This window comes from Typopeltis vanoorti, chromosome 10 (genome assembly GCF_054136105.1).
Source record: "Typopeltis vanoorti isolate ZY-2024b chromosome 10, IOZ_Tvanoo_1.0, whole genome shotgun sequence".
NCBI lineage: Eukaryota > Metazoa > Arthropoda > Arachnida > Uropygi > Thelyphonidae > Typopeltis > Typopeltis vanoorti.
Window position 1 is genome coordinate 108967583 of NC_143558.1, and position 26483 is coordinate 108994065.

At 36.1% G+C, this 26483-nt stretch overlaps 1 protein-coding gene across 2 annotated transcripts in view; it reads left to right on the forward strand.

Annotated features, from left to right (window-relative positions):
- The window catches only part of LOC150102666 (deubiquitinase DESI2-like), a 105078-nt gene that overhangs the window by 45117 nt on the left and 33478 nt on the right, over positions 1–26483 (forward strand). For both annotated transcript variants that reach the window (XM_090398824.1, XM_090398825.1), the window contains exon 3: positions 22823–22895. In XM_090398824.1, the coding sequence (XP_090254950.1) occupies positions 22823–22895 (73 nt within the window). The remainder of the gene's footprint in view (positions 1–22822; positions 22896–26483) is intronic.

Consider the following 26483-nt stretch of genomic DNA (forward strand, 5'->3'; position numbering starts at 1 on the left):
CAAAAATGTACTGATGTAAAGGATGGAAACAGTGTCTCTATAGTGCATATCAGGATTTTGCTGTGGAGCCAGATTACAGAAAAGCAATTCTTGGATGAGTTTTTTTAGATACTCATGGAGAGTTAGTTGGAATGGAATTTGTAGTTCTTCATTAGTCTTCTCTTTTTTTAATAAGATGGAAGTGACATGTTTATAAATAGGTTTATAAACCACCCTAATATCACAAGGTTTAAGGAGATTAGCAATTTTCCCCAAAAATGTACTGATGTAAAGGATGGAAACAGTGTCTCTATAGTGCATATCAGGATTTTGCTGTGGAGCCAGATTACAGAAAAGCAATTCTTGGATGAGTTTTTTTAGATACTCATGGAGAGTTAGTTGGAATGGAATTTGTAGTTCTTCATTAGTCTTCTCTTTTTTTAATAAGATGGAAGTGACATGTTTTTCAAGCATATGATTGATTTCTCATTTTTTATGAAAGGTGGTGCAGCAGAAATGAATGGAGGAAATGACCAGTATAGGTTTGACTTATTGGTATACATAAAGTGTAAAACCATTGACTGCATGTATCTGATTACATCTCTAGAATTAAATGGACTGATAAGACTTTGAAGCAGTTGCATAAAAAGAAAATGTTGCAAATCTGATCTGCTACCATGAGAGTGGTGAGGAAAGCAAAATTAGATAACAGAAATCCAAGAGAAAACCTTACTCAATAAATTTAGTCTACTAAGTTTCACTTTACTTTATGTTGCTTGTGTAATCTGTTATAATTTATGCTGTACTTTCTGAAGATGTCACTGCAACTGAGATGAAATACTGGAAGTATTAAAGTGTTGTTCAATTTATTCCTTGTGCTGTTTTCATTTTTCATTCCTTGAAATGTTTAGCATCATTTGGCACTAGCTCTGCAACCTAAACACCTATAATCTGAATTTTGTTTTGCAGTGTGCAAGTGAAAGGAACAGTAACGATGAATAAATAATCTTGTGAAAGTGGGAGGTAGGAAAGTATCAGTTGCTTTGAAAGTAATTGAGCTGTAAAGCAGTCACTTTAGTATGGTAGTATTCTAAATGCTGATGTGCAACTCGATCAAAGGAATAAAAAAGGTGAGTTGGAGGTATTAAAGTTATTGCAAATGCTAGATTTAAACACAACATGGGATTGGATAGGATATTGTCATTTATGCCAAAGGCATGTGTATGAGAATTGGCAGCACCTTTGACTTGGTTATTCAACTTTAGTCTCAACGAGTATGACTCTTAATGAATGAAAGGAGGGTAAGATAATTTCATTATACAGCCATGGAGCCAGGGTAGAAGCAACTAATTATAGACCAGTCACTATCTAGGGAGTGGTCACTGAGGTCATCATTAATTAGGATCTGCATCCGAAGGTCATCAGTTAACACTTGATTCTTTATTCAAGAAACCATGTTTTTTTTGTTTTTTTAAGTATGTTGTAATTTAGAAATTTGTTCATGTTTTGTAATATGGTGATTGCAGAGTCAGATATGAGAAATGAATATATCACAATTGCCTTTGGATTTTGGTAAGCATTTTGGACAGGATCCACACTTGGGATTGTTATATACAACATCAAAGAGGATGGGTATACAAAACAGCTCGTGACATGGATAGATAGATGAATAGGAAGCTGAGTGACATATCAGAGGGCAATTTATAGAGGTTCGAAGTCCACAAGGTCCAGCATTGTTTAATTTGTAGATTATTGATATTGGTGGTTGATCTGGAGGGTGGTAACATATAGTTATTTGCTGATGATGCAAACTTAAAGGTGATAAGTGACATTTCTGATGCAGAATTTGCAAGATCTACAGAAATTAGTTCTTTTGGCAAAAGACAATGTCAGTTCAATGTTGCTAAGTGTAGTTATACATTTTGAACTGAAAACATTGTAAGCAGAATATGATATTGATGGTAATTTTGCTAGAGACCTGGGAGTGATGGTAGAGTTACTTTTGAGATTAGACTACCTTACTAAGAAGGTTAAGTCATCATGTTAGATAAATGCAGTGTTGTTGAGAACACTTGCTAGAGACCTGAGAGTGATGGTAGAGTTACTTTTGAGATTAGACTACCTTACTAAGATGGTTAAGTCATCATGTTAGATAAATGCAGTGTTGTTGAGAACACTAACTTGTAAGAATAAGGAAGTTATTCTTCTGCTGTATAAGGGTGAGTATAATAAGACTATATGTTGACTACTGCATTCAGATAGTCACCTGAGTTCAGGCGAGGTAAGGATAAAAGATCTAGCAAAGAGCAATAAAGATGAATCTGACTTTTGGAATTGTGTATGTTAGGCCAGACAGAAGGAATTGAATCTACTGCCTATATCTGGATTGCAGCAGTCATCATCTGGGATATACATCAGATAAACATCCCAGATGATGTTGTATATCTTGAGGGGATGTACATCCTCTCAAGATATATAGAACACTAAAGACAGTACTACATGATTAAGCTTACATTATTATTAATTTCATATCAACAGTTTTCTTCAGAATTAATCTGCGGTTTTTCAGGTCTTCAGTATTGCGAGGTCTTAGATCTTGATCTTCTCATGTTCTATTTAACTGCATCAATCTATTTAGATCTCGATTTTCTTAAGAGTTTTTGCTCCTGTCAGCATCAAATACCTGTTTTGTGCTAATCTCTCATCATTCATTAATAATCTTTAAGTTACTGCTGTATCATCTCAGATTAGAACTGCCCACATTTTCTAATGTTAATGTTAAGTGCCTCTCATTGATCAGCTCTTTTATTTTTAACCCAACTTCCAGAATCATATGTTAGAATTTGTTCGAATACTATCTTGTATACTGCTAGTGTTGTTCAGGCAAATTTTTCTTACATAAAAAAATTATTCAAATTGCTCTCCACCCTACTAGATTTGCTTATTTTATCTTCAAGATGGAGGAAAGAATATTATTATATACATACAAATTTTGATGTGTTTGTGTGTGAGTATACTTCAAAAATTTGTATTTTACGTAAGTATTGAATCATTCTAGTGTGTTTTTGTATTTTAAAACTAAAACTTATGATTCTTTACATTAACTCACAAACTTATTTTTCATAGATAGAAAAGTGTTTTCCATCCTGAATTTCCTGAACAGATAGGTTACAGAGCAAGTGTCTGAATATCCTCTAAATTCTCTGGACCTTACACCTTTTTTCCTTTGGGGATAAGCCTATCTACAAGCCTATCTTGTAGCGTACACACTCTACAAGATAGGCTGTTCAACTGCATGCATATTAATAGAAGAGCATGTGTAGAGAGTCTATGCCATTACATTTATCTGTAGCAATGGTGTTGACGTTAGAAGAAAAGACATTTATTGTTGACCGTCATTTTCATTCATACGGAGTTGGTAGAGCAAATGGTCCAAGCCTATGATGTGTTTGCAAGCAGTTTTTTTTGTTGTTTTTGTTAGTGTCATCATTCCCTTAACTGAGAGGTTCCTAGGTACTGGAAGTGTTCTGCCACACTAAGGGCATTCGGAGAGACATGAACTGTTAACACAAATGTGAATCACAGGCATATGCTGCAGGAAGTGTTACAGTCTCTGAAACATAGTCAATGCCAAACAGAGATAAAACTGAGGCTGTCACTACAGAGAATCCTTAAGGAGCTGGGTGTCTTTTCGTAGACCATTCAAGTTGGTTAGTGTTTAACAGCAACAGATTATGCTGCATGGAAGGAATACTGTGCATGCATGCTGGCCAGTGTCTATCTATCCTTCCTCCATAATATCTGGTTCTGGGACGAAGTCCATTTCCATCTAATCATGTAAACAGATGAACATACAGGTTTCTTGGTTTCTCGAGACATGAATTTGTCCAAGAGAAACCCCTTCACAATGAGAAGGTTACTACATGGTGTGCAATTTCTGGCGCCATGGTACATTTGGGCCCTACTTCATTGAATAGGGTGGTGTAATCATGACTTTGAATGGAAAACGTTACATTGAAAATATGTTTGTTCTGTTCACCCAGAATTTGCATAGGATGTGTCTTGCAAAAAACATTTCATGCACAGGTATTCCAGCAGGACAGAGCAACCTGTCACATATACATGGTTCTAGAGCCTATTTATCAGATGGGAAGCTCATTTTGAGGTTCACAGAATTTCTGTACCCTTCACATTCTCCTGATCTCACATCACTTGATGCCTTCATTTGGAGTATGTCGAAGAAATGGGTATTCCACCATGACTTGCCCTAAAACCTTGATCACTAAGGGATAAAATTACATGATATTTGGCAGCAGATTTCCTAACCCTTGTTCTCTAAGATGATGGAGAACCTTTGCATACACTACGGAACTTGTCTTGATAGATTGTGTGTTGTGTTATGATCTATCGGGTTGTTTCCGACTCCTGGCGACTCCACGAACATACACTCTTCATTCCAATCTGTCCCTGACCTTGTCTTTCAGAACCTCCTAGTGCACTCCAGTTGCTTCTTTAACTCCATCCACCCATCTGATTCTTGGTCTTCCTCTTCTCCTGCTTCCATCAACTAGCAACATCATTATCTTCTCCAGACTGTCATTTGCTTGCATAATATGTCCGAAGTATGACAATTTTTGCTTGAATGATCATAGCTTCAAGGGAGCAATCTGGTTTTATTCTGTCTATCACTGATTTATTGGTTTGCTTTGCAGTCCATGATATTCTTAGTAAGCGTCTCCAAACCCATAATTCAAATGCATCTATCTTTCTTCTTTCACTTTTTCTCAGGGTCCAACTTTCACATCCATACAGCACCACAGGGAATACCATTGCTTTCATGATTCTGATTTTTGTTGTGAGGCTAATATCTTTAAAGATCTTGCTTAAATTTGTCATTGCTTTTTTTTTCGAGTAATAATCTTCTAACTTCTTCAGTACAATAACCATCTTTATCAATTCGAGATCGTAGGAACACAAAATTGTTAACTGCTTCCATTTTCTCCCCATCTACTTCAAAATCATTAAGGTCACATGTTGCCATAACATAACTTGTCTTTTTGAGTAAGTTTAAGACCATATTTAGCACTTTCTTCTTTAAGTTTCATAATAAGTTCCTTCAAATCTTCTTTGCATTCTGCTAGCAAGGTGGTATCATCTACATACCTCAGATTATTAATATTTTTTCAACCAATTTTAATTCCAACTGAAGACGCCTCCAGCTCTACCTTTGCAATGAGTTGCCTGGTGTTGTACTACCTTACCCCAGTCCTGAAGATACTTTCAGGTGCAAATTTTGTTTGCTCACACTTGGATAAAGGATTAAACTAAACTTATTATAGTCTAACCAAGTGAAAAATAAACTCTCAACATCTTTCTCTGAATCCGGAGTAATTTAATAATAAGGTTGTACGCCCTTTGGCAACTCCTATAGGTTGGGATGACCTCTCATTGCTTCTGCCTTGGTGTCTCCACTACTGGGCCTGGCTCCCACTGACAAGACCTCAATAAAGGTCAAAACTGGTGCTTTGCTTTATGGGAGATACTGAGATGGGAGTGATGAGAGCTTTCTCCACTTTTGCAACGAGTTGCCTGGTGTTGTACTACCTTATCCCAGTCCTGAAGATACTTTCAGGCGCAAACTCTGTTTGCTCACACTTGGATAAAGGATTAAACTAAACTTATTATAAAATGTATTCGCTGTACAAGTTAAACAGGTATGGAGATAAAATACATCCTTGTCGCACTCCTTTACCTAATGTGAAATACTCAGTTTCTCCGAGATCTGTTCAGACAGTAGCTTCTTGTTCATAATAAAGATTCCACAATTTCACATGATCTACAGAGTCAAAAGCCTTACTATAGTCTTCTTCTTCTTCCTAACATGGAATATAGGCCATGTGGCCTGTTCTGGTCTCATGCCATCTCTTTCTTGGTCTTCCGATTCTTCTTTTTCCACTTATTTTGTATCTGTATAATAATTTTGGTAGTCTGCTGTTGTTCATTTGATTTAAATGTACTAGCCATTTTTGTGTATACTGTCTTATGTAGTAATTAATTGGTTTGATTTTTAGGGATTGTAAGATTTCTTCATTTGTTTTGTGATCCCACTTGGTATATCCAGCTGTTTTTCTGAGGAACTTCATTTCTGCTGTTTGAATTCGTTTTTCATCTTTCCTTTTCATGGTCCATGTTTCGCTTCCGTATAGTAGAGTTGGTTTTGACAAAACATTATATAGTCTGATTCTAGTGTGTTTTTGTACCAGGAATGACTTAAATATACTGTTTATTATGCCATTTACTTTGACAAAGTTTGATATTTTAGTGTCTGTCTTTTTCTTCTTCGTATGATAGATCACATCCCAAGTATCTGAAAGTGTTTACTTGTTCTAGTATTTTATTATCTATCACTATTTTACTTCTTATTGGGTTTTCTCCTTTGAATGCCATTATTTTTGTTTTTTCTTTGGATATTGTCATATTATATTGCTTTGAGATATCATTTAATGATTTTAATGATCTTTGTAAGTCATCTTCTGATGTAGCTAATACTATTTGATCATCTTCAAATAGTAGTGTATCTATCTTCATTTGCGGGGTCATTTGTATACCAAATGGGTTATGCTGTTTCCAGATTGTTAATATTTCATTTATATATATATTGAAAAGCAGAGGTGAGAGGGTACATCCTTGTCGTACTCCTCTTGATATATCTTTCCATTCCGAGGTGTGTTCTAATTTAACTGCTATTTTATTTCCTGTATATATTTCTTGAATAGATTGTAAAAGTTGGTTTGGTATGTTTAAATTGGTTAATATTTTAAACAATTTTTGTCGACTAATTTTGTCAAAAGCTTTTTCATAATCAATAAACGCACATGTGTTTCTTTTTGAAATTCTCTTCTCTTTTCTATTAATAATTTTAAAGTAAAAATTGGATCTATGCAGGATCGGCCTTTTCGGAAGCCATTTTGTTCTTCTAGTAATTTGTTTTCTACAATGCTGCTTAGTTTCTCTTTTAATATTCCTGCATATATTTTATATCCTGTATTCAGCAGGCTAATTCCCCTATAATTATTGCAATTGTCTTTATTTCCTTTTTTATAGATTGGGATGACCAGTGCTTTTTTCCAAGAGTTAGGGGTTTTTCCGGACATCCAAACCATATTAAAAAATTTCAAAAGTCTTTCATTAAATTTTTCACCTGCATTTTTGTATAGTTCTATATTTATATTGTCTTCTCCTGGCGTTTTCCTATTTTTCATCTTCTTTATTATATTTTTCAGTTCTAACATTGTGATATTTTCTATTAGGTCATTCTTTGTCTTATAAAATTTTAATTCATTGTTCTCATCTGTCCAGAGATTTTGGAAATAGGTCACCCATTTTTCTAAATCTATTGTTTGTATTTTTATCTTTTCTTTTATTTCTTTATTCATGTATTTTATTACTTTATAGGTTTTGGGTTGTGGCTTAAATAAATCCTTTTCTAGTTCTGTTATGAAATTGTTCCATCTTTCTCTATGTTTTTTCCTTACTTCTCGTTTTGCAATTGCACTATTTCTTTTATACTCTATTTCTGCTTCTATTGTTTTGGAATTTAGCCATTTCTGGTAACTGTCCTTTTTGGTTTTTATTATATTTTCTATTTCTTTGTTCCAATCTCGTAGTCCTCTTTTTCTAATCCATTTGTGCTTTATTCCTAAGGTTTCTGTTGCTGCTTTTGTGAGAATTTGTTTCAAATTTTCCAATTCATCTTCTATGTCCCTTGATTCATGTGTGGTTTCTGTTTCTAAGTTTGTGCATTTTTGATATTGTAGTCTAACTTGAGGATCCTGTAATGAAGAAATTTTGTAGCTTGGCTGGTAAGAATTTTCAATTCTATGTGTTTTTAGCCACTTTGGTTTAAAACGAATTTTTGCTGATACCATATAATGATCAGAGTTTAATTCAAAGCCTCGATATGCTCTTACGTCTAAAATTAACTCCGCTAATTTAAAATTTGTGATAACGTAGTCAATTACATTTGTATCCTCTGGCTGACCAAGTATATTTATGTATTTCCTTGTGTTTAAACATTGAATTCATTATTCTCATATTATTATAAATGACAAAATCGCGCAATCTGCGACCATTTTGATTACATGTATCTTCACCAAATTTACCTATGTTTGTTTTGTATTTTTTGTTTCCTATTTTGGCATTTAAATCTCCTGATAGCAGTAAATAGTCAGTTTTGTTTGTTTTATCTATGGCATTCTGTAATTCTTTATAAAATATATTACTGTCTTCTTCTTTTCCCTCTTCTGGTGCATATGCACCAATTATTGTTATGTGGCCTCTTAATGTCTTGAGTCTAATTTCTATTAGTCTTCCATTCAAATAGTTGTAATATACAATATTGTTCTTTAGGGATTTATGTACCATAATCATTATACCTGCTTTTGCTCTTTCTTCTTTTTTTACCCCACTGTAGATTTGTATATAGTTGTTTGTTTCTTTTGTACCTTTTTGTTTTTTCTTTGTTTCTGTTACTATACATATCTTTATGTTAGCTTGGTTTAGTTGTTTATCAAGTTCTTCTTCTTTGTGTGCAATGCTTCTCACATTCCATGTTGCAATCTTCATTATGTGTTCCTTTTTCCAATTTCGTTTACCGTTTCCTGGGTTGTGGTCTTTTCCCTGACAGTCCGTCCGGATTTTCTTTGCATGAAACTTGAAAGTATTTTGAATTTCCCCAGGGCAGGTTACTAACCTGTCGCTGGGTAAGTCCAGTGGTAGGGCTGCTACCTAAAGCCTCTGGACAGGCAGATCTAACAGCATTTACTCTGTTAGGGTGTTAAGGTTATACTGCCCATACTCGGTCGCCAGTGCCTCGTTTGTACTTTTAGAACAGGATGGACCACGGGAAGGTGAGGTTGACATTTGAGTGGGAGAGGCTATGTATTGCGCTTCACCACCCCTTCCATCCCCCTTACTTATATTCAAGGAAACAAAGGTAGACATTCTTGTGATATTCCTGTGCTCTTTCTATTATCCATCTCACATTGGCAATTTGATCTCTTGTTCCCCTGCCTTTTCGAAATCCTGCCTGTTCATCTGGCATTTCTCTCTTCATGAATGGTTCCAGTCTTTTCTGAATGATCTTAAGTAAGACTTTACTTGCATGAGAAATCAATGCTATAGTTCTGTAATTTTCGCACTCTCTTGCATCGCCTTTCTTCAATAAAGGTATATAAACTGATTTTTTCCATTCTCTAGGCCATGTAGTTGTGATCCAAATTTGCTGACATAGAGCTGCTAAAATTTTAACTGCCTCTTCTCCCAGGGCTTTCAGCAGCTCAATGGGTATTTCATCCTCTCCTGGTGCTTTCTTACTGGATATCTGTTGCAGTGCCTACCTCACTTTACTCTCCAGTGGTACTGGTTCCTGTGTATAATTCTGCTCTTCAAATTTCTCAGTAATTTTGGAGTCCTTTCTGTGAAGGTCTTCTGTATACTCTTTCCATCTTTCTTTGATGTCTGCAGCTTCTGTGAGATATCCTTTGTGTTTACTTTTCAATATTGTCATCTTGGCACTAAACTTTCCTGTTAGTTCTCTGATCTTTTTGAAAAGATCTCTTGTTTTTCCTTTCTTGTTTTGGTCTTCTATTTGTTGGCATTCCTGGTTAAGGTATTTTTCCTTGTCTTTTCTGGCTTATCGAAACTCTGCATTCAAATGCCGTACTTCCTGCAAATTTCCTGTGGCCTTCATTTTCCTCCTTTCCTGAGCAGTTTTGATGGCATCTTCTGACAGCCATTTGGACTTCTTCTTCTTACAAACTATTTGGATATTCTTCTTTGCTTCTGTTTTAATTATATCTTTAATCTCTTCCTATAGTTCATTTGGTTCTCTTTCACACAAATTGAGTGTGTTGAATCTGTTCTGTATGCTAATATTGTATTCAGCTGGTATGTTCCCAAGATCATATCTGATAGACATTTGTGATGCATTCAGTTTCTATAGTTTCACTTGTATCATAGCCACTAATAATTCATGGTCTGTTTCATAATCTGCACCTGGAAAAGTCTTGACAGACTGAATTGCACTTCTCCATCTTTTTTGTCCAAGTATATAGTCAATTTGATTTCTGTGTTGTCCATCAGTTGATACTCATGTGTACAATCTTTTTTTGTGCTGTTTAAAGCAGGTGTTAGCAACAAACAAAGAATTCTTTGCACAAAACTCAACTAGTCTTCTTCCCTGCAGTGTTTCGAATACCTAAACCAAAACAACCTGTTATTCCTTGTTCCTCAGTCTCTCCCACTTTTGCATTCCAATCTCCAATAAGTAGCCATAAATCTCGCTTTGGTGCTATCACTTCTTGTAACTTGCCATAAAATTCTTCAATGTCTTCTTCTGATGTCTCTGTAGTAGGTGCATAAACCTGAATGATGGTCATATTCATTGGATGTCCACTCACTCTGAGAGAAATGATTCTGTCACTCACTGGATTATAACCCAATACATACCTGGCCATCTTTTTCCTGAGTAAGAAAGATACTCCATTTTTTTGACTTGTCTCATGTCCTGAGTAACAAGTGAACTTAGATGGACCATTCCTGTCCATCTAAGTTCACTTATTCTCAATATATCCAGCTTTTTGCACTCCATTTTCATCTTTATTATTTCTAGCTTACCTTGGTTCATACTTCTAACATTCCAAGTTCCATCCTGTGGTTTTTTGTGAAACAGGGAGCCTCCCTTTTCCAACCAGCATAGATAGATTAGGTGCCTGTTTTGAGCATGTAATCAGCCTTCATTAATGTTTTATTTCACTAAGATTCCACCGATAGTTGTGGATGTACGCATCCATGTGTAAACATATATTTCTTTGTTAATAAACCTGTTTACTCCATAACATATTGTTGTAGTTGTTTAATACTGTGTTTTGTAACATACTGTAGTTGCAAACTTTGAGAATTAACTTGTGGAGGGCAGGAAAGTGCACAAAACTTCTCCTGATTGTTCAAAAAGTCATATCAGTTGAAGTTTTATTGTTTTCCTTAGGAAAATTATGTGTGGGAGATTTCCAAAGCATTGAAATAAATGGAATGAAAGAGGAAGACAAGGAGTTGGTTCAGTGTTTATAGCTGCACTGTAATCAGATGTTGGCTAGCAGTTGCTCTCAAGTGTTTATGGGTTTAAGAGAAAGTGGAAGAATAGTTGCAACCAGTTCAACAGAACAGCATCCATAAAAGTACCTATAAAAGAGACAAGGCAGGAAGAAAATATTTGAGAAAGTGGCTGGAAGGAGAGAGAGAGAGGGGAGTTTACCATTTGACCAGATTTAACCTGTGATCCTTTCAGAAGTTTGAAAGTCTGTCATATCACCCCTCTTTCCTTTCTCCTCTTTGCTAGTGTCTGCAGTCTACACATTCTCAAACTGCCCTCATAGTTTACTTTCCACAATCTCAATATTATCTTTAACACTCACCTTTGCACCCTCTCTGCTGTATCTGTATCATCTTGGAAACAGGACATATGATCAGATTTGTGCATAATTGTGTAGGTGTGATCATATCAAGATTTTGTAGAAAAGCAAAATGCCTTCATTATCCTTAAATGGCAGTATTCATTTTAGCATTACAGTTTGAGTTGTATTTGCAGTCTTTCATATATGATCCCTGAACTTTAGCTTTCTACCTAGCAAAACTCCAAGATCATTAGCATGGTCAGTTTCTTCTATCATAATTCCATCGCCATAATATGCTACTGGGTATTTCATTACACTGAAGTGCATAACTTTACATATACTAATATTGAACCGACAACCATTTTCATGTGCCCACATTTCCAGCTTAATTAAACCATTCTGTAGGTGCTGCATGTCAGTTGCATTCTTGATTACCCTGTCTATATCTGCATCATCAACAAGCTGCCGTACATCTCATGTTAAATCTTTACCAATATCATTAATATAAAGATTGGATAACAAGCACATCAAAGACAGAAATAGAGCAGTACTAACAGAAGAATTGGAAATCAAAAACAGATGAAAAGAATACTGTGAGGAAACTGTACAACAGAGTTGATAAAGAAAATTTCGATTTTGGAATGACACTCATAATGGAAAATCACTCCCCCTCTCTCACAGACTATGCTGCATGCATGCAAGCAAAACAGATTGATTGTAGCACTGAATATAACAGCTAACTAAACATATTTTTCATGACATCCTCTTTCATTTTTTCAGTTCCAGAAAATATGTATAACAGTTGTTTATAATGCACTCATTGGATATAGAAAGGACACAATTTATGTGAAGCAAAAAAGATCAATATGAGAATACATAAACATGTTAGACAAAAAATTATGGAATGCAAACTTTATTCCTTGATATGGAGTTATATCGCCACCTGCTTTAATTGCAGCTTTTTTTTTGTGTACTGTTAATGTGACTCATTACATGCATGTCAAGTTTATTCCACTCCATGCTTAAAAGATCCCTTAATACTGCCAAATTTGAAGGGTGCTGATGTTTCTTCTTTACAGCCCTTTCCTGACATTTAAATTGGGTGAATTGGCTGGCCAATTGAGATGTGAAACATCTTTCTCATGTTCTGCAAACCAATCCAGCACAATTCCAGCTCTAGGGACACAGGAGTTATCATCTTGAAACTCAGGATCCACTATGTGTCCTTGTTCCAAAAATTGGACAAATGGCAATACTTCATTATTTAAAAGTGTCAGATGATCCATGGATTCCCTACGATTGGACACCTGAACAAATGGGCTAACTCCAGCACTTGAAATGCAGCTGCAAAACATGACACCGCCACCTCCTTTTTGCACAGCCTTTGGACACATTCAGGGTTAAATGCTTCTCTAGCCTTCTGCATGACCCTGGAGCAGCTATTATTGGACTACAAGCAGAATCTGGATTCATTCGGACCATATTAATATTATTCATCTCCATTGGTCAGTGGTCCAATGATGATGCTGTTTTGCCCAAGCAAGGTGATTTTTCTTCTAGACAGTTAACTAAGGACATTTGGGCAACATGACTGAAAATGCCTAACTCATGCAGTTCTCTCTGTAGTGTTCATTCTGAAACTGGTTTACTGGGCCTAACATTGTACTTTTGAAGCATTTCTTGACAAATCTGGAAATGTTCAGCTGCTGCTAGTCATTCCAAATGCCTGTGATCCTGACTTCCATACTTTTCCACTGTAAATGGACACTACTGACTGTGGATTCAGGCACCCCAACAAACTCGGCCACCTCTTGCGAGGAATGTCCATGTTCTCGGCTAAAAAGAGTGGCACTCTTTTGCCACTCCATAACAACACCTTTACGACTCCATGGTTGTACTTGTAAAGGAGGAGGATACAGAATACTACAGTGCATTAAACACACACACACACATACCTCAGACATCGATGGTCACGTTCCAACAGTTTTACTCTACGTATATGTATGACTCTTTATGTGTTCATCAACTTCAAAATTGTGTACTTGTTTCATTCAGCATTCCATAAATTTTTGTCCAGTGTGTTTTTCTTGAAATCAGTTTGAATTACATTTGAGATATTTGATATCATCTAGAAACTTCAGAAATGCCACTTTTACAAATAAAATTCTACTGAAAAATTTTCAGCTAACATGGCCCATAAGCTTTGAGTAAATGAGACTACTCGATGCAGAAGTAGCAGTATACATATGCTAAAGCTAGTTCCGACCAGTGGTTTATGCACCTATACACTGTCCAGGTGTGAATGTGTAAGTGTTTTAGCACAATAAAGTATAAAATCTGATGTTGTGGAATAAACACATCTATAGATAATAAATACTAATGTAAATTTATTTAGCTAATAAGTTATTATGCCAATATTTCACCTAGGCATCTTCGTAGGCACAAATACTGAGTACAGGCACGCTAACACTGGTAAGAAAGTGAACACAGTATAACTGGCAGGATTTTACATACTGATGCCCTCTATGGGTGCAATGATGGAAACTTGCTGATGGTCTCTCAGCTTTATGTTGAAGTGAGGCAGCTGAATTTGCCACAGTTTGGCATATGTTGTAATGCTGAGGTGGGTTCTAGGAAAAGTTTCTTGGATATATATCTATCCACTCTTGTATAGGAAGAAGGCCACTCCTTTGAATCTGGTGATCTTTATCTGTGTTGGGGTCTGCTTCTTCAGAATGGTGATCATATTGCATGTTTGGGGAAGGAACATAAGAGTTTTGTTGATTTCATGAAGGGGGCACACCATTGGCTAAAGAAATTATGTGATTTCTGTAGAGAGACTAGTGTGGTCAGAGCAAATGGTTCTAGCACTATTTGCAAAGGTTTAGGACACCACATTGCTGTGAGGGATAGTGATGCCTCACACACACACACCTTTCATGATGGATGCACCATTCAGTGTGGACAGGTAGTTATTTTCCTTTTCAAATATTGGCATAATAATTTATTAACTCAAATTTATTTAGTATTCGTTATCTATAGATGTGTGTTAATTCCATCAAACATCAACAAGTTATTATAATTATGGCTATTATAGCCTGTTTTTGTTTAGGAGTGTCCCTTATTTTAAATACATTGGCTATTATTACTCAAAAAAGGGGTATATATATATTTTAGGGCATTATGGGTGGGTACAGAAGGCAATTATAGCAGAATAAAAGAGGTGGAAAAATTTTGTACATACCTTGTTTGAATACTAGGATGTCTTCCAATTTCATGATCCTGCTGAAGGTTGTTTATAACGAGGGGGGGGGGAGTGTTTTGACGCAGGAAAAAATAAATTTGGAAACCCAGGTTTTGTGTTAATAATATATATATACTATTGTGTTTAGGGGCGCATATTGGGGGGGGGGGGGAGAAGGCGAAGGGTTTACTTATAGGGAAACTAGGGCAGGGGAAGCATTAACAGGGTGTGGACCGTTTCAGTAGACTGACCATCATTGGAACATTTTCAGAATGAGTTTAGGGCTATGTCAAGACTGGAAGTTGAATCAGCCAAATAAGGGTGTTTGTTGTCGCTAAATGGCTGGAGGCGTGGCTTAATTTGCAAGTTCTGGATCGTCCAACATTTGGAAATTAGGTAGGGATGGTGGACATTGATTGAATTTTCATCACATTTTATGGCAATAGTTTCAGATATTCTAAGCATTGTTTCATTGTCTTGTTTGTCTATGATTATGGCCTTGTCGATTTGGGGGATATGTTTCAGTTCAACGGCGTGAGCTGCAATTTCTGTCTTCCCTGTACTCTGTGTTTTATTTTTATTTTTTGATGTTGCGATGTTTTTTTGTGTTCAGATAATCCGGAATGGGAATATTCCAATCCCTGAAGTGCTCTTGTAGTCTAGTCCATAAAGACCTAATTGTAGAGCCAGTGTAGGTGACGTCACAGTCTTTTTGACAAGGAAATTTGTAGACTACATTGTGGTGTTCGAATATTTCTTTGTGTGTGAGAGATTTAGTGGGTTTTAGGAGAGTTGCTAATTTTTGGTTCGTGGTGAATACTAGCTTATAGTCCGTGTGTTTGAAAATGTATTTGTAGGCTTTGTATGTGTTTTGGATATATGGCAATTTGATAACCATACATGTAGGGAAGTCTGTTTTGGTTATATTATTGTTATGACGGAATTTTGCCGTACTGTTCGCGTAACTTATTAGATGTGTGGGATAGTTGCAATTTTTGAAAACCTGTGTTAAATACTTTAATTCCGTGTTAAGATAATTACTGTTAGTTGAGAATTTGTAAGCATTGATAAATTGTGATAGGATGACTGATTTTTTAATGGAATATGGATGGTATGAAATGGAAAATGACCCATATCGGAAACTACCTCCATTTCAATTCATTTCACCCATATTCCGTTAAAAAAATCAGTCATCCTATCACAATTTATCAATGCTTACAAATTCTCAACCAACAGTAATTATCTTAACACGGAATTAAAGTATTTAACACAGGTTTTCAAAAATTGCAACTATCCCACACATCTAATAAGTTACGCGAACAGTACGGCAAAATCCCGTCATAACAATAATATAACCAAAACAGACTTCCCTACATGTATGGTTATCAAATTGCCATATATCCAAAACACATACAAAGCCTACAAATACATTTTCAAACACACAGACTATAAGCTAGTATTCACCACGAACCAAAAATTAGCAACTCTCCTAAAACCCACTAAATCTCTCACACACAAAGAAATATTCGAACACCACAACATAGTCTACAAATTTCCTTGTCAAAAAGACTACAAGAGCACTCCAGGGAGTGCAATATTCCCATTCCGGATTATCTGAACACAAAATAACATCTCAACATCAAAAAGAAAAATAAAACACAGAGTACAGGGAAGACAGAAATTGCAGCTCACGCCGTTGAACTGAAACATATCCCCCAAATCGACAAGGCCATAATCATAGACAAACAAGACAATGAAACAATGCTTAGAATATCCGAAACTGTTGCCATAAAATGCGATGAAAATTCAATCAACGTCCACCGCCCCTACCTAATTTCTGAATGTTGGACGATCCAGAACTTGCAAATTAAGCCACGATTCCGGCCATTTAGCGACAACAAATGCCCTTATTTGGTAGATTCAACTTCCAGTCTTGACATAGGCCTACACTCATTCCAAAAATGTTCCGATGATGGTCAGTCGACCGAAACGGTCCACACCCCGTTAATGCTCTCCCCTGTCCCAGTTTCCCAATAAGTATACCCTTCCCCTTCTCTCCTCTCCGCCCCCAATATGTGCCCCTAAACGCAATAGTATATATATTTATATATATATATTATTAACACAAAACCCGGGTTTCCAAATTTATTTTTTCCTGCGTCAACCCCCCCCCCCCCCCCCCCCTTGTTATAAACAACCTTCAGCAGGATCATGAAATTGGAAGACATCCTAGTATTCAAACAATGTATGTACAAAATTTTTCCACCTTTTTTATTCTGCTATAATTACCTTCTATACCCACCCATAATGCCCTGAAATATATATATATATACCTCTTTTTTGAGTAATAATAGCCAATGTATTTAAAATAAGGGACACTCCTAAACAAAAACAGGCTATAATCGCCGTAATTATAATAATAGTGTTTAAGAGGAGTAGCATGGGAATTTTCCCAGAAACTATACCTAATCAACACAAGTGAAAATAAACGTCTAAGTATCTATCAGATATAAGATCTAGCAGTATTTGAACCTGACCTAAATAATAGAATAATTTGAGAAAATTGTAATAGGAAACTTGTGAAGCACTATCCTAGTGTCTTGCATATACCTTGAGGGTACATATCAGGAATTTTTGTTGATAAGGAAGACAAGGAAAACTTTGTCTTCCTTGATAAAAACATCAAGGAAGACAAAGTTTTCCTTGATGTTTTTGATGTTTCTGCCTCTTCATAGCTTTTGTTCTTTATTACTAATTTTTACACCAGATATGTTACACCAGGATTTAATTAGATCTTGAAACTTGTAATAGATTAATTTAGGGATATAACATCATCTCTATTAACCTTCGTTTTTCATATCTCCTGATTTTGATATCGGGTTTAATGCTAATTTCTTTCATAATGTGATCTGTATATCCTTGCCTAATCCTGGATTTCCAATCAAACATTGGTTTCTCAACTATAATTTCTGTTGTCTTAGGAGAGACTTTTATTTATTATGGTGAGTTAATTTGTTCTAGTGCTGTTTTTGCTGTAGCAAAAGTTAGCTGTATATTACTTTATATAATGTCCATTTTGCAGCATATAATTTTAAACCGCTTTTCTTGTGGCATCTTACCACAGGTCTTTTAAAGATATCACAAAACTTAGATGTAGATCCATATTATATTTGAATGAATTCTTAATACCTGTTGTAATAAAAATCTTTTTTTTTTTCTTTCTCTATTAACAAATGTGTTGCTTCAGATTCACCTGGAGAAGAAATAGAGGAAGCTCTTCAACGATTATTCTGAGCCTCCTCTCTAGTATGCTTGCATAAATTTTTCCTAGCATGCTCAGTTCAAAAATTCTCTCATTGGTTAATTTTTTTTTTTTTTATTTCTTTTATTTTTATAGATGAGTTTTATGAGCGCTCTACTCTAATCATCTCGAATTTGACCTTCTGACTTCACATGACTTCTATCTACTTCCTTATTTTTTTTTCTCTGTATTTTCTATAGGCACATGCTTACTTATTTAAAGTCATATTCCATGATATCTTCTTTTCCATTACTGCTGCTTTAACTCTTAATTCCATTATTATATTCTGATTTTTCTATTCCTTGCTGACAATTTTTGAGATACTTCTCTGGCTGAATCAATGTTTTTCAGATTTTGTCACTAAGTCCTAAAAGGTCCCCCCCCCCCCTCCCCAAGCACTTTTACAGTTTCTACAATAATATCTGCATATTTGAGTATACTGTTTGTCTCTCAGAGTTGCTGGATAATGTTTTTTTTTTTTTTTTTTAATTTAAACATATTTTGGAAAAAGACTGCTAGAGGGACTCGTGGTGTGTAGTGTTTGTTGAGAGCTTCTGATAAGATAAGTGTTATTTTAAGTTAACATTGACAATTTTGTTTGAATATTACAACATAGTTTTGTTTGCTTTTCGTATTTTAGTGTGTTTGTTTGTGTATTTTTGGTATTGTTTCAATTATTAATTCGATAAGATACAATAGCACATGGCTTCAATAAGAAGAAAAATGGCGGCTAGTAATAATGGTTCGCCATCTTTGTTCAATAACGGTAACATAAAGGAGATTATTCAATGTACTATCTGCGAAATGTATGCGTTATGGAGAGCGGTTGGAGTATGGTTAGATGATGATAGTGGAGCGAATGTGTGCAGAAAATGTAAGGAAAATGAGGAATTTAAAGTGTGTTTCAGGTCGCGAGTGTGATATTTTTGTCAAATATCAGAATGTAGAAAATAGCGATATGATAAGAAATTGCGAGGTTGTACTAGAGAGCTGTGAGGGCTGCATAGAAAGTGAGAATGAAGGTATTAATATAGAGCAAATTAATGGCTTAACAGATAATAAAAAAGATGAGATAGATGCAATGAATGAGATCGCACAATTGAGCGGAGCAATGCATAGGACAAAGTGGCAGCTGGAGCGTATGCACAAATGTCTACCGAGTGTACCAGCCAATAAAAAAAAAGTATGATAGGAAAAATAAGAGTATGATTGTGAACGTAAACATAATGAAGGAGCGAGTGCTGTATGGAGATTCGTTAGTATGAGGTGTGATAATAGACAATTTGACAAAATCGTACCAACCTGGTGCGACCATTAAGGATGTAAGTGAGTCTATTAGGGAGCAAAGGTTGAAAGAAATGATAGTGGTGGCAGGTATGAATGATTTCAAAGGAGATAAAATGGAAATGATAGAGGATTTGAAGGAATTGTTTGAGGTAGCAAAAGAGAAGAGCGAGAGAGTTAGAATGATTAGTCTTTTGCTGCGGTATGACAGTGAAGAGTTTAGAAGGAGGGCCGTAATTGCAAATGACTTAATGCATGGGTTATGCAGGATGAGTGGTGTAGAATTTGTGGACGTGTGGAGTGAGTTCGATGGGCGGAAGGATCTATATAAGATGGATGGTTTGCATTTGAATGGATTCGATGTAAGGAGACTTGAAAAAGTGTTGTTGAATGAAGTGGATGTGCAGAATCAAGGAAACTAGATTTATTAAGGGGGGAGGAGTAGATATGCAGATCTTAGGGAGGTAGTTGAGTGTATGAATAAGTATAATATGCCCGAGCGAATAAGGAGGACAACAAATCAGAATGGGATAGTTAGTATAAGGCATCAAGGTAGGGATGGGGTTAACGGGGGTCTGCAATTCATGTATACTAATGCTAGGAGTATTAGGAACAAGAAGAAGGAAGAATTTTTGGCCTTGGTTGGCACTTCCAGACCACAGGTTATTGGCATTATTGAAACATAGCTGACTGAAGATGATACAGCTAGTGGGATTGAATGTGAGGGGTATAGTGTGTTCAGGAATGACGGAGAATAAAATGGGGGGGGGAGTATTATTGATGATAGCTGATGAGCTGCAGCCAAGGAGAATAGAAGTTGAATTGCAGGATAGAGAAAAGAGCACGTTTGAGGCTATTTGGTGTGAGATTGAAACTAGCAGAACTAAATATACAGTTGGGTGCTGCTATAGACCAGGTGATGGAAAATATGGTGAGATAAGTATGCATAAGCAAATGAGTATGCATAAGAAGAAATGAGTGGAAGGAGGGTAATTATTATGGGAGATTTCAACTATGGTAGCATTGATTGGAGGGAGGACAGGACACATGGGAGAAGGAATTGGATTTTATGCGGTTATTAAGGGATAACTATCTGCGACAGCATGTAATGGAAAATACTAGGGGTCAGAGAGTGCTTGACCTAGTAATTGCATCTGAAGATTTGACTGTAACGAATATGACCAGATTGCCACCAATTGGTGAGAGTGATCATGGGGTCTTGACTTGGGAGGTGGCTAAAGGTGTGGAATTTACAATTAAGACAGGGTACATGTGGAATTATCGGGCAGGTAAGTATGACAAGCTTAGGAGTTTGATTGGTTCAGTGCCATGGCATGTAAAACTGCTGGATGTTGATAGTGCATGGGAGGCGGTTAAGAAGTGTTTGCAGAAGGCAATGGCTGACTGTATACCTAGAGTCTGAATATGAAATCAAGTAGGGATTAAATGGATGAATAACACCATTAAGCTTGAGTTGCAAAAAAAGAAACAACTGTGGAGGGAATTTAAGGAGAAAGGTGACCTGCAGGCACATGAATGGTATAAAGCCCAGACCAGAAGGGTAACGAGTGTGGTAAGAAAAGCAAAAGCAGATTATGAAAGAACATTAGCCATGCAGGCTAAAGAGAATCCCAAACAGTTTTTTCGATCTGTTGCAAGTAAAAGAAAAAATGTATATGGCAGATTGATTTTAAAGAATGCCGATGGTAGGGAGGTAACCGAATCAGTTGATTATAGTAGAATTACTGAGTGAGCACTTTGCAAGAGTATATCATCCACGTGGCGACATTGCAGAAATGGAAGAACCAACAGTTATATTATACAGGAATTGTGGTGAATGAAGTGGAGGTGAATAGTCTATTACAAAACCTCAATGTCAATTCATCTGCGGGATTGGATGGTATGGCAGCTTGTGTCGTACGAGAAGCGGCTAAAGAATTGTCAGTGCCTTTGACCATTTTGTTTAATTTGAGTCTCGGGTTTGGGTTAGTCCCAAGGGGGTGGAAAGAGGGGAAGAAAGTTCCACTGCATAAAGGAGGTCCCAAGACTGCTTTTGAAAATTACCGGCCGATCAGCATATCAGGAATTGTTGTCAAGGTCTTGGAAAAAATAGCCACGAGGAAAATACAAGATTGGATAGATGAAAACGGGATACTGTATGGGGAACAGCATGGTTTTGTGAATGGTAGATCATGCCTCAGTAACTTGCTCACGTTCTATTACACAATGACAGCTGACCTGGATAAGGGTAACGGGTTTACAGTATTTCTACTGGACCTTGCCAAAGCCTTTGATATGATACCACATGGAATTCTAATCAGTATACTGCAGCATATGAGAATGGATATGGGGGTGGTGAGATGCATAGGTGGGTGGTTGATGGAGAGATATCAGAGAGTGGTTTATTCAGGAATAGAGTCCAAAAGACGGCCTGTGACTAGTGGTGTGCCACAGGGGTCTGTTCTTGGACCACTGTTTAATTTGTTCATTAACAATATAGGAAAGGATCTGAGAGGATCTGTTTGCCGATGATGCAAAGTTAGGTAGAGCAATAGTGAATGCTCAGGATGTCAAAATTTTGTAGGATGATTTGGATAGTTTGGAGGACTATGCTAAGGAGAATGGATGTCAATTCAATGTGGAAAAATGTAAGGTTTTGCATTTTGGGGTGAAAAGATTAGCAGCAGTATATCACATTGGTGGAACTGTACTCCAGCAGATTGACGAGACCAGGGATTTGGGAGCGTTGGTGGATAGGGAGTTGAATTTTAGGGGACACATCGCAAAAGTGGCAAAATCAGCTCATCGAATCACTTGGTTGCTGAAAAACACTTTAACGAGCAGAGACAAACAGGTTATTGTTCGTCTGTATCAAGCCTGGATAAGACCCCATCTAGACTACTGTGCCCAGATATGGGTGCCAGGGTTTCTTCTTGATGGGGAGGAGGTGGAGAGGATCCAGAGATGAGTGACCAAGATAATAGCAGGACTATGGAATGAACCTTATGAGTACAGGTTGAAGATTTGTGAGCTGCAGAAATTGGTTGATAGGCGGAAAAGGGGGTGATATGATTGAGACTCAAATTAATGAAGGGTTTCTATAAGATTAATTCAGAAGATATTTTTGAGAGTCGGACTGGTAGTGGGATGACTAGGGGGTCATCCATGGAAGCTTGGTAAGAGTGTGGTTAGCAAGGGTGTTACAGCTAGGTTTTTTACTTGGAAAGTGTTGAATGAGTGGAATAAGCTGCCAGAGTCTGTTGTGGGTGCCATGACTGTAAATGAGTTCAAGTTGAAGTATGATAGATACTATGTGAATGTTGAATAGTTGTTCTTGACATGATGTTGGGCCTCCCTCGATGAGTCTAAGGATTCCTTGGAGTTGCTGGTAATAATAATAATATTTTTCTTTTCAGTGTAATACCTGTTTTTATCAGTGTTGTAGCAGCAGAGCTATAAATACACCCACAAAGATTTTAAACTTTTGTTTGAATTATACATATGCAATTCAGAGTTCTATATTAAACATTAAATTAAATATTTCATTTTTTCCTCCCTTAGTATTGGATTAACCATTATACTTCACCTTTGGGATTAGGTGTATTTCATTCTGGAGTTGAAATTTATGGAGCAGGTATGTGGTTTCAGTTTAACACATTAGTTTTAAAATTGAAATTATCATAAAATAACAAAATAGGATGATGCTGATTTCAGTTAATAATGCTGACATGCTGTACTGACTTGCTATATTAAGAATCACATTTTGAGGGGATGGAGCTGGCTGAGGTTCTGTAATAGTAATTTTGCCAGCCCTGATAGGCTGAGTGGATAACATATCTGTGTGCTGTGCATTCAGATTCTACTATTTGCAGGTGAGCGATGAATTTCATTGCTGATGTGAAACTGCCGTGCTACTTTTTGGAGGCTTAAAGTGTTAAAAGTTCCATCTTTGGTTTCTAGAGTAGGGTTTCTGTATTATTCTAAACCATAGCCCACTCATTGTATTAATACCAACATATAGTAGGTTTCACTCTTTAGAGAGTGAATTCATATAATTCAAGCAAGAAAAGCAAGTGAATATATGCAGTTGACCTGCCGTAGCAAATGCCATTATAAACATCTTGCTCGTTATAAGCTACTGAAAAGTCTTGACACAAACATAATATTATGCTAAAGGAAACCCACTTTAGCAAATGCTCTGCTGTAACAAACTATTCCTGTGAGTTTGTTATACTGAGAAATGATTGTAGTATTCTAGTTTTTTTATAGCAGCCCCCCACACATTAAAACCTACAACAGATTAAACTTATAACCCCTTCTGTGTTGTTATTGAAAAACCTATAACACAGCAGTGTCATGTATGAGCAAGTGATTAGAGAGAAAGAAGGAATCTGTTGACGTGTTTCTTGACTTGGTAGAGGTTGTAATTCCTGGAAAGATTGTTTTAGTTAATAGAAGATGAGGGCAGATGTGAAGTTCATTTGCTAAGGTTGACTCAGAGCATCATACTAGCAGTTAATAATGATTATCAATCGCTCATGTTTTCATATGTTTAGAGTAAAGTGAAGGCATCATAGTGGCCAATTCAGTGGTACTGTGATCATGAAAATACCTACAGAAGAGACATAATGCAGAAACAGAAGCATTTGTGATAAAGTGATTTCAGGGAGACTGGGAGAGAGGTAATATTTTAAGTAGATCATCCCTTCTAAATAATATCACTCATTCTTAGAGAGATGTTCATTGCACCACTCCAAATGTGTGTGAACAATGTTCTTAAGTTGGACAGCTTTGAGATTTACATATGTTATAAGTTACACTTATAACATATGTAAATAAGGAATCCTCATCAAAGATCCTTATATATATACACAGATGCACCTTGAAGACCTGAGCTTTGCAGATGATATAGTCCTCATTGACTCCAACATTACAGATGCCCAAAACCACTTCAACAGCCTTAGGAGAACTGCAGTAATATTTGGACTAAAAATAAACTCCCAAAAAACACAAAGATATTAAAAAATCAGATAGATAGGCACATCTATATAAATAAAAAATGATCCCAACTCTAATATATTAGATGAAACCCAACAAGATCCTCTAGTCAGCACTGTTCAAAGAAACCAAATAAAATGGCTCGCCCACCAACTCAGACATCCACCCTCTGCACCTTTTGATGCTCTGGTCTTCTATGCCCCTACAGATGGAAAAAGAAAAAGAGGCAGACCCCAGACTCAATATTAGAAATACATCAGCAGTATTCTCCCCATTTCCCCCCAACTCTCTGCATCAGAGATCTATCAACTAGCATATGACAGAGAAGCCTGGTTTTCTTCCATGCCATAAGAACCTCCAAGTCCTATCTTAGTGTACACTGACTACTTATTTGTTTTGATTGGTTTCACTATTTATAATTGTAAAATTATAAATAAACGATGATGATGATAAGTTACACATGAGAGGAATGGTGTTTGATGGAAAAGGATAGAACATGACTTTGGAGGTCCACATATCTCTTTTTCACTAGCATTCTTATATGACTGGTTACAACTCAGGTAATCACCTCATGATCACTCTTGCCAACTAGAGGAAGATTAGACACTCCATTCACAATCACATCTTTTGATATGATATGATCATATCCATGGCTTAACCCTGTGTTACATATTGCATAAGATTGTTATCTCTTAAAAACTGAAGAAATTCATTCCCTGATGCTATCTCTTCATTCCATCAGTATTACCATAATTAAAATCACCATTATGATCACCCTTCTCTTGTTCAGTAAGCAAATTTGCCTATACATTTCTTTTGTCTAATCATTTTTGCCTAAATGATTAGGTAAAATATTTAATCTTTATCAAAGTCCTGTATTCTCAAAGGTCATACAACTATAATAGCACTACATGATTATATTTGCATTATTGTTGATTTCCTATCAACAGTTTTTCTCCAAATTAGTCTGTCAGGACCTCAGTATTGTCAGATCTTATTTCATTCTTTTAAAATGCTTCTAACTGCATCAGGCATTGTAGATCTTTGCCTTTCTCTGGTTCTTATGTCAGTTTTCTTCCTAATATTTTTGCTTTCATATAATTCTGCCACTAATGCCATATGTCCTCTTCTCTAATTTAGAACTGCTATATCTGTGGTCTCTGATCTCATATATGACACTAAATGATGGCATGATTGTTGGTGGTCACTGTTTAACTTGCTCTTCAACCAGCAGGTTGAGGAGTAGGTCTTCAAATCTCCTGTGGCATGGATGTTGGTGATTTAGGTGAAAGATGAATTTCATCATGTGCTGCCTTCCTTACTGTAGGCTTGAGGTGCCTTGAAAAGTTTCAGGTTGTTTACAGTTAATGCTAAACGTAATAATAATAAAAAAAAAAAAAAAAAAAAATTAATGCATATCCCACCCATGAAAATTGTAAAGCTATAATATATTAGTACTGTAGGTGGGTACAGAAAAAAGTTCAGAGTTAGGTCTTTGGATAGTTCAGAAACCTTGCTCTAGAGATCTAACTTGGGACTTTTTCAAGTCACTTTAAATCTCCAGTAAGCAGGATTCCTCACACAAGATAATAAAATTGATCTGTCACTTTAAATTGTGAGTCATTCTTGTTTTTTTAAATTTTCCTTCCTTCCCTTTCAGTGAGTCACAGCACACATACAAAAAAAATTCAAATATGTAATTATTATCATTATTACTTTTAATTTCCAATACATCCACTTCTATTTTCCCCAGTTGTGATTGTGATAAAAACACAGAACTGAGCAAATTTATATAATACTATAATCATGACTGTCCATATTAGTTTTCTCATAAGACATAGAAATAAAAAAAGTCCCTTTTTAAAAATGCTGTTTTTTCAGTGATGGTCAGTTATCACGACCATTTGAAACCAACAGTTGAGTTCTGTATGTTATACAATGGTGGTGTGAAAAGTTCTCGGCCTTGACCATAGATGGCAACACTATTGGCAACATTTTTTATTTTTCTAAGTTGGTACATCTGTCATAAACATCCATGTGAAATTGCAAGTCATTCTATCAAGTAGTTTGTTTTACATAGTTGTCCTTCCTTCCCTTTTAGTGAGCTTCAGATATCCTCGCTCACCTTTGAGAACTGAGCAAACTTATATAATACTATAATCATGACTGTCCACTTTAGTTTTCTCATAACGACATAAAAATAAAAAATATCCCTTTTTAAAAA